This window comes from Megascapheus bottae, chromosome 10 (assembly GCF_031878675.1).
Source record: "Megascapheus bottae isolate mThoBot1 chromosome 10, mThoBot2.hap1, whole genome shotgun sequence".
Taxonomy (NCBI): Eukaryota; Metazoa; Chordata; class Mammalia; order Rodentia; family Geomyidae; genus Megascapheus; species Megascapheus bottae.
The window spans coordinates 10041059-10050731 of NC_143518.1; the positions used below are offsets into that span (position 1 = coordinate 10041059).

The 9673-nt window shown below is 37.9% G+C and overlaps 1 protein-coding gene across 1 annotated transcript; it reads right to left on the reverse strand.

The window, feature by feature from the left end:
- Positions 1 to 5888: 5888 nt before the first annotated feature.
- LOC150057549 (olfactory receptor 10A7-like) lies at positions 5889 to 6815 on the reverse strand. The gene has a single exon (XM_090339740.1). The coding sequence runs from the start codon at positions 6813 to 6815 to the stop codon at positions 5889 to 5891; it is 927 nt and encodes a 308-aa protein (XP_090195866.1).
- Between the last annotated feature and the right edge of the window lie 2858 nt (positions 6816 to 9673).

Here is a 9673-nt window from a genome sequence, read left to right on the forward strand (position 1 = left end):
CTTCTGGACAGTGGTGGCAATGAGGACTGAGGGGAAGAGGCTGAGAGTCACATTTATCATTGACTAGCCCAGCACCGGCTGCCCCTATGGCCTGTAAAAAGCAATTGTGCTGTAAATCTCCCAAGACCCCTTGGGTCATATTTCCTCATCTGCCTTTTAGCTATCAAAACTGGGAGGCTTGACCCCTGCAGCTCTACAGCCCCTGGAAGTAGAAGCCAGTCAACATACCCAAAGGTTTGCCATGGCATCCCCTCATGATGCCCATTGACTCAGGTTTGCTGGGGCTTTGTTAACTGGGGTATCACAGTGTGGGATGTTCTGCCTGAGTTTGCCAACACCCTATCCTGGTTTGCCTGCCACTTCCCAGGTATCCCTGCCTTCATCAGTTTCTTCAGTATGTATTAATCATTCTTTCAACTTAAAAGTTCCCTTCTTGTGTAGGGGAGAAAAAGTGATTCCAGAGCATTTATCCTTGCTAATAGATACACACAAAAAAGATTAATTACTAAACATAGTCTTCATTCAATAAATCTGACATAATTTATATTCTATTTTACTTAAGCTTTTAAAAAAAGAAATTTACTATATCCTATATAGTTTAGAAGATCCTATTACTTAATTTACTAGTATTAGTGATTTTGTGTGTGTGTGTGTGTGTGTGTGTGTGTGTGTGTGTGCCAGTCCTGAGCTTGAGCTCAGGACCTGGACACTGTCCTTGGACTTTCTCAAGGCTAGAGCTCTACCATTTGAGCCACAGCACCACTCCCAGCTTTTTCCTATGTATGTGGTACTGAGGAATCAAATCCTGGCCTTGGTGCATGCTCGGCAAGCTCTCTACCACTTAGGCCAAAATCCCAGCCAGTATTAGAAATTTTAAGTCACTGTTATTGACTCCTTATTTAAGGATCATTTTCATCTAGAAAGTTTTTAATGGAATATTTAATTTATTTCTAAATGAAAAGCATGTCCTCTGCAACTTTTAAACTATTCCTGGTAACCTGGACTTGGGTAGAATTTCTTTCTTGTTTTTATTTCAATGTATAGAGGGGTTATAGTTATATTCACTATATAGAGGGAGGGTTCATTACTTCTCATGCATTGATATCACTTCTTATATTTTTGTACCCATTTTCCTTCCCCAGTCCCCCTCCTTCATTTTTCACCTCCTATTTCAAATAAACAAGCAAACATTTATATGATATACCAGGTAAAAAAAAGTGGGATATTGTAACAATATGAGATTAATCAAAGGGCAACACAAGAGAAGAGAGAAAAACATAATACATAAAGAATAACAGTCACTTATAATTAAGCTCTTGTTTCCATGTCCTGGGGGTCCATTAATTTGGCCTCATCCTATATGGCCTTATGTATCTAGAGTTTGAGCTATTGTAATCTTCTGTAGGAGCGTTCTAGATGTGTACTTCATTGCAGCACTATTTACCATAGCAAAGATATGGAACCAACCCAGATGCCCCTCAGTTGACAATTGAATCAACAAGATGGGGCATTTATATGCAATGGAATTATATGCCACCATCAGAAAGAATGACATTGCACCATTTGTAAGGAAATGGAAGGGCTTGGAAAAATTTATATTAAGCGAAGTAAGCCAGACCCAAAGGAACATAGGCTGAATACTTTCCCTCATCTGTAATAATTTGTTCACCCAGAAAGTTTATATCATCTGTAATTTTTAAATATTGTGTTTTATGATTCAGACTATGGCCAATCACTAAGATTTTTTTCTGTCACTTTGTGTAGAATATGTATTTTAATATTAGTAGCAGATTTTTTTTGCCAGTCCTGGGCTTGAGCTCAGGGTCTGAGCACTGTCCTTGGACTTTCTCAAGGCTAGAGCTCTACCACTTGAGCCTCAGCACCATTTCTGGCTTTTTTAATGTATGTGGTACCAAGAAATTGAACACAGGTCTTCGTGCATGCTAGGCAAGCACTTTACCACTAGGCCAAACTCCCAGCCCCATAGTGGCAGATATTTTATAAATGTAATATAAAAGGTATCAATAGGGTATCTTTTGGTATTTATCAATTTTTTTGGTTTGCTGGATCAGAGTTAATGACATAGGAGTTAATAAAAGAACTCTAAAATTGTGATACTTTTATTTCTCAAACTTTGTTTCTCCATGGGTGTTTTGATGTTTTGTTAAATTGTGCATAAAAATAAAGGTTCTGTGTACCTTACTGTGGTTTGGCTTCTTGATGTTATAAAAATTCCTTTTTTGTCTCATCAATTTTATTGTTCTTTTTTTAAATTTTTTGCCAGTCCTGGGGACTGAACTCAGGGCCTATGCACTGCCCTTGGAATTTCCTCAAAGCTAGAGCTCTACCACTTGAGCCACAGTATTAATTCCAGCTTTTCTACGTATGTGGTACAAAGGAATTGAACCTGGATCTTCGTGTATGCTAGGCAAGCACTCTACCACTAGACCAAACTCCTGCCATGATTGTTATTGTTCTAAACTTGCTTGTCGGAAGTTAATGCAACTACCATATTTGCTAGTGGTTAGTTGTAGCATGCTACAATTAGTTAATATATATTCTACAAGTACATTTATGTTTATATTTTATTCTTTTACATATCATTGCTTTTGCAAGACTCCTCTGACAACTTTATGTTTCAGTGAGTGTATTTTGGTTGGTAATCAAGGCAATTATATACAATTCCATTATTTCTAACTTTTTTTGCCAGTCCTGGGCTTGAGCTCAGGGCCTGAGCCCTGTCCTTGGACTTTCTCAAGGCTAGAGCTCTACCACTTGAGCCACTGCACCACTTCCAGCTTTTTTCTATGTATGTGGTACTGAGGAATCGAACCCGGGTCTTCGTGCATGCTAGGTAAGCACTCTACCACTAGGCCAAACTCCCGGCCCTATTTCTAATTTTCTATAACAGTTACTTAATATGTGTTAGAGTTTTCTTTTTTCATTTCCCCTCTTTTACTGCAATGATTTTCTTATTTATTTTACATGATTCCATTTTACATTCACATTTTGTATAACTTTACTAATTTTAAAATTTTTATTAAGCATATCTCAAAATACTCTGCATTTCAAATAAATAACTTCCTGTGTTTAAAATATCCACTAATGTTTACAATTATTTCTGTACAAAATTACCAAGTTAATGTTTTAAAAATCTTTAAGAGTTATATGGTGGCCTTAGAGCCTGCGAAGTGGACTTCAGATTGCTTCATCCAGGTGACCATTTCCTCATGTATAAACTCATGTCCACTAAAAAAAGAAAAGAGCCAGAGTAAATAAATTTCTCCAGGCCACTCAATCATTCAAAATACATATTAGGTGAATATAAAATAGGTCAACCTCTAGTTGCTCACGAATGATCAAATACAGTCATATAAGCTTAAGCATTTTTCTTGCTAGTCTATTCCAAGCATTTAGACATACGAAGACAAGTACAATTTGTTTGACTTGAATGGTCATTTAGTTTTTCTCAGATAAAATACACTGACTGAAATGAGTATGTCGTAGAAACCAAAAATTAAGGGAAGAAAGTAGAGCTATGTTCATGTGCTAGAGTGCTACCCTTGAGCAGAATAGCTCAGGGACAGCCCCTGGCCCTGAGTTTAAGTTCCAGGAGCAGCACAAAAGTAAACAAAAATGTCCAAAATTACACGACATAATCGCTAGGATAAATATGGATAAGCATTAAAACAAGTCATATATTACCAGTTTTATATCCTGAGTTTTATTTTTTATGTTCAAATATCCTGATTTAATAAATTCTGGAATATTGTGTACCCTATAAATCCCTCTTGACAGTATAAATGTAACATGACATTAAAGGTATTGATAGATTATTATCTAGTGGTACAATTTCAAATTACAGGTCTTCTTTTAAATTCGTTCATCTTGTTTTGTCTATATGGCCACTTCTTTCTTCTTAAATACTTTTGCTTTGTTTGATTAGTTTTGTTGTCACATTTCATTTTAGGCAGTCATATGGAAGTCTGCACTGATGGAGCCTTAGCATATTTTCAATATCCAAACATACTTACTGGTACCAAATAAAGTCTCATTGTCTTTGAGTGAACATAATAAACTACTACTTATCACATAAAATACAGTCACCTATCATGACTAGGATACAAAGAGTGTCTCTGATTATAACATATAGCCTAAGAGTTCCCTAAATAAGAAGAAATAATAACTATTGTAGACTGCTGCTCTGATTATAGCAGTAGCAGAATTACAAGTCTTGTGGAATTGATCCTTAGGGGAATTTCACTCATTGTCTAATAATAATAAATGAGCTTAGATACTGCATAACATTAGCAATAAGGGAAAATGTTTCATGCTGTCTGAGAAAATTCTATTGGTATTACAATTGATTGGAATATAGTTAAAAATTGAATGAGTAGAAAATGGAGGATATTTGAGATGAGTGAAACAAAAGTGAAAGCCTTAAAGAAAGGTAGTTTGAATACGACCTTAAGCAGGAGTAATTATGAATACTGACCACAGAACAAACAGTAGCCATGGAGAACCTTCAGAGATATTAGGAATACAGGTCAAGGTGTTAAGTATTTAAAAAGCAGAACCTCTTCAATTTAGCAATGTTATATAAGGTGTTTGTATTCGGTTGAATTTTGACAAATGCACTATAGAATACATTGCTAATAAAAGTCTTTTCTTTTTCTTTTTTCATTTTTCAATTATCATGTTTAATAAAGAAGTATCAGGAAGGGAAATTCTATATACAATCACTGGCACACAGATTTTAGAGCAAATGAAAATTAAGCTGAGGGTCTGTATGACATAGATACATATCAATATATGATTAAACATTATGTCTAAACAGTATATTCAATATATGACAAGATTGGATATGGCTTAACATGATACTGTGATATGTTTCATGCACAAGAATGAAATTCTATTTTTCACCATGTCTGAAAGTCAATCTAAAATAGCTGAAAGACATAAATACAAGAACTAAAATTACAAGCCACAAACACTGATCCTCCAAGCTACCAATGTACAGCATGAAGTATTTGAACTCTCCAAATATTAATGGTGAGTGTTCCCTATAGCACTTGATGGATACATGAAAAATAAGAAACAATCCTGAGAGCCTCAAGTCAGAATGGATTCAGAGAATAGCTAGAGCTATGAGTTTCATGGGACATAGAAAGAGAGCAAGAGAGATTGAAAGGGGGGGGGAGAGAGAGAGAGAGAGAGAGAGAGAGAGAGAGAGAGAGAGGCAGAGAGAGAGACAGAGAGAGAGACAGAGAGGGACAGAGAGAGAGACAGGGACAGAGAGAGACAGAGACAGAGAGACAGAGACAGAGAGACAGAGACAAAGAGACAGAGAGACAGAGACAGAGACAGAGAGACAGAGAGAGAGAGAAGAAGAAGAAGAAGAAGGAGGAGGAGGAGGAGGAGGAGGAGGAGGAGGAGGAGGAGGAGGAGGAGGAGGAGGAGGAGGAGGGGAGGGAGGGAGAACACAGATAAGAGTGCAACAGGGACCAGGAGTTTGCCTTAGCGGTAGAGTGCTTGACTAGCATGCATAAAGACCAAGTTAAATTCCTTGGTACCACATACATACACAAAAGCCAGAAGTGGTGTTGAGGCTCAAGTGGTACAGCTCTAGCCTTGAGAAAGTCCACGGACAGTGCTCAGGCCCTGAACTCAAGCCTGGGACTGGCAAAATATAGTATTAATGAAAAAGACTGAAAAAACCCTGCAGAGATATGGGCAAATATCCTGAAGTTCTGCAGCTGGGCAAATCAGCAGGGTAAAATATTAGAGAAAGAAAGTGATGAAGAGGAATGATGTCTGATTGTCACCATAGAGCAGCAATGCTTTGGAATTACTGAAAAAATATCCCAACAATTGTGACTTTATAGAAGTTAGTGTTCTTTCTGGCAGTAAAGTTTCTGTAAAGCAACCTTCATATTTTTGTTCCTCAGACAGTAGATAACTGGATTTAAAGCAGGTGTGAAGATGGAGTAGAAAATGGAGGCTAGGCGTCCCTGAGCTGGGGAATATTGAGAAGCTGATCTGAGGTACATGAAGCTGGCAGTTCCATAAAACAAAAGGACTGTGGTCAAGTGAGAGGAGCATGTAGAAAAGGCTTTCCACCTGCCATCCACAGAGGGGATCTGGATGATTGTAGAGATGATGAAGACATAGGAGAGGAGCGTGAGGGTGAAGGAGCTCATGATGATGCAGCTGCTGACAGCAAAGCCCACCTGCTCATTGTGGCGATAATCAGTGCAGGAAAGTCTCATGACAGGAGGGATGTCGCAGAAGAAATGTTCAACAAGATTGGGTCCACAGAAGGGGAGGGAAAAGGTGTTGACAGTGTGGAAGGCTGAGAAAATGGCCCCACTTAGCCAGGCCATGACTACTAGTTCAGTGCAGTGTTTTTGGTTCATGATGGTCCCATAGAACAGAGGCCTGAGGATAGCCAAGCACCGGTCATAAGCCATCGCTGTGAGCAGAAAGCTCTCAGTAGAAGCCAGTGTAATAAATATGTATAGCTGAGTCACACATTCAAAAAAGGAGATGACCCCAGAGCCTGTGAGAGAAGACACCAGTGCCTTGGGGATGGTGACTGAGGTATAGCATGAATCCAGGAATGACAAATTCTTCAGGAAGAAGTACATGGGAGACTGGAGCCTGCTGTCTCTACACACAGCCATAATAATGGAGAAGTTTCCCAGGAGACAAAACATATAAACAAAGAAGAAAAATAGGATGACCATATATCTCATGCTTGGGGTATCTGAAAATCCCATGAGGATAAATTGACTCACTCTGGTCAGATTGGACATGTCGTCTTTGAAGTATATTGAGAGGTAGAGGATACCACATCTAAATGGGACAGAATGGGGAGAACAGTTTAAAATACTTAATTTTTTCAGAAAGCCTTATTATCTATCCACTAGGATACATGAGCCAATCTTATAAATCACCATTCCTTGCAAGTTAGCTAGCCAAATTACACTCTAGCTGTTAATAAAATGGTGTTAGGTGGATGATGAACCGGGCCAGGGTTCAAGTGGAGATAGAAACACCTGCCAAAGATTTATTTATCTCTCTTTTTTGCCAGTCATGGGCTTGGGCAAAGGGCATGAGCACTGTCCTTGGGTTTTCTCATATATTGAGCCCTACCACTTGATCCACAGCACCACTTCTGGCTTTTTTCTGTGTATGTGATACTGAGGAATCAAACCCGGGTCTTCCTGCGTGGTAGGTAATCACTCTACCACTATGGCAACTCCCAGCCCCAAATTTTGTGTTTCTTAAATTTTGGATGGCTTCAGGTAAGAAACTCTATCATGCATTTTTTTATGTTTTGAAGCAGTTTAATATACTGAATTTTGGTGTATATTTTGCCCCTGGACAGAAGTGTATAAGATATTCTAACTTATTTCAGGCACATGAATGATAATTATCGGCAAGGCAGACAATGAAAACCTGCTGATACCATTGGTAGTAAGTTGACAATTACATTTTCTGTGTTTCATTTGCTGAACCTTGCAAGTCACTGTGTAGATGGTAAGCAATTATTTACATTGAGACTACATCTTAATTTCCAAAGTATATGGACACACATATCAATAGCTTCACTCAGATCACTGTCATAGGTAGCATGCCTTTAAAAAGTTCATACTTAAATATAATTGTAAGGAGATTTAATTGAAAATTCCCTAAAAGTACATTATGTGTGCTCAATAAGTCTTTCCATTTTTCCTTTTTCTGTCCTAGAATTCTCTCTAGACCAGTTTAGGCCATGTTTTCAAAGCTGATACCTGGTTGTAACAAATGCTTATGAATTAAATCATATCTTTGAATCAGAGATACAGTTGTCGAAATAAATCTGCATGAATTTACACTTCTTGCAACCACAGTGATGTAAAACAATATCTTCTGAGGATATCATGGAGAGAAACAGAATAATGAACTGTTCAAATTTCTATTTCAGCCTTATTAGACAAAAAATGAAAGGCAAATCCTAAGAGATTTTTTAATTTTTTATATTTTGTATACTTGTACATAATTAAAAATAAATCTGGACAACAGTGGTTCATATTTTAATCTTAGCTGCTCAGAGTAGATTGAGATCTGAGAGTAGCAGTTCAAAACTATCCAAGGCAGAAAAGTTTGTAAGACTCTTATCACCAATTAACTATTCAGAAAAAGCTTAAATGGCAGTGTGGTTCAGGTGTTCAAACGCTAGCCTTGTGCAAAAAATTCTTAGGGGCACAGAGTCCAAACTCCAAGACTGGGAAAAAAAGAAGAAAACAAAATACACAGATGCAGTGATAAAATGAAACCCTCATAGTAAATGTGATATTACTTAACCCAATTTATCAAAGTCTGTGATCAATTTCAAACAACGTTTCTAAAAAAAATATATGTCATCACAAAATAAATGCTGCATTTGCTATTTGCAAAGCAGACTTTGTTTGTTTGTTCATTTATTTATTTGTTTTTGTTTTAAATCTCAATCGGCTCTCACCTACAGGAACAAGGCTTACTTTTTGCATCCAAAATATTTAGGTTTCCAGAAAAAAGACAGAATCTTCTCAAAGAGCAGGTCAGCATGTCCTGGCAAGTAGACAAAAGGTGCGAGTGCAGCTAGCTGATTCTTATTGCTCATCTATTAAACACTGGCACTGATTTCCCTGCAAGCTCACCTGGGAAAATGAGACATTTGCTTTGATCTCCCTTGGGAACATAATTTTTGCATAATTACTGAGGAAACTAGAGTTCCCAGGGTCTCCCTTGGGTTGAGAGAGAACTTTTTATGAAAGTGGACACAAACTGACAGTCAGATTTTCATCTCTGTGCATTTCTGAGGAATGCAGGGTTATGGATACTTGGCCCAAGAAGTAGAACAGCAGTTCCATTCAGACAAAATGTCCACTGAATTAGTGGCTACACAGTTAAGAGCACACTGATCTCTCCACATTCCAAAGAAGGAAAGAGAAGTGAGGGACTGCATTTATCTCCTAATTTACAACAGACCCAGCCAGGCATGTGGCTACTACAACTGTGCATTTCAGAAAAGATTAGAGACTAGATTAGCTTGACATCCAAAGTCGGTCAGCCACTCAACTCAGCCAAATAGTCCTCTGGGTCTCTCTCAAGAAGAACATCTATCTTCTGGCTAACAAAACTAGGAGGCTTTACTCCTGCAGGTCTACAGCCACTGGAAGTAGAAGCCAGTCCTAGTACCCAAAAGATCGCCATGGCTTACCCTCATGCTGCTCATTAGCTCATGTCAGGTAGGGCTTTGTTAACTGGGGTACCACAGTGTGGGATGTTCTGCCTGAGCTTGCCAGCGCCCTATCCTGTCTTGCCTGCCACATCCCTGGTATCCCTGCCTTCATCCCTTTCTCCAGTATTTATTAAGCTTTTCTTCAATGCAAAAGTTCCCTTCTTGTGTAGGAGGGAAAACGTGATTGCAGAGCATTTATCTTTGCTAATAGACACATACAACGTGATTAATTACTAAACACTGTCTTCATTTGATAAATTTGACATAATTTATCTTCTATTTTCATTCAGATTTTTAAAAAGAAATTTAATACATCCTACATAGTTTAAGAGATCATGTTGCTTAATTTACTAGCATTAGAAATTTTAAATTACTGTTATTATCTTCTTATATAAGGATCATTGT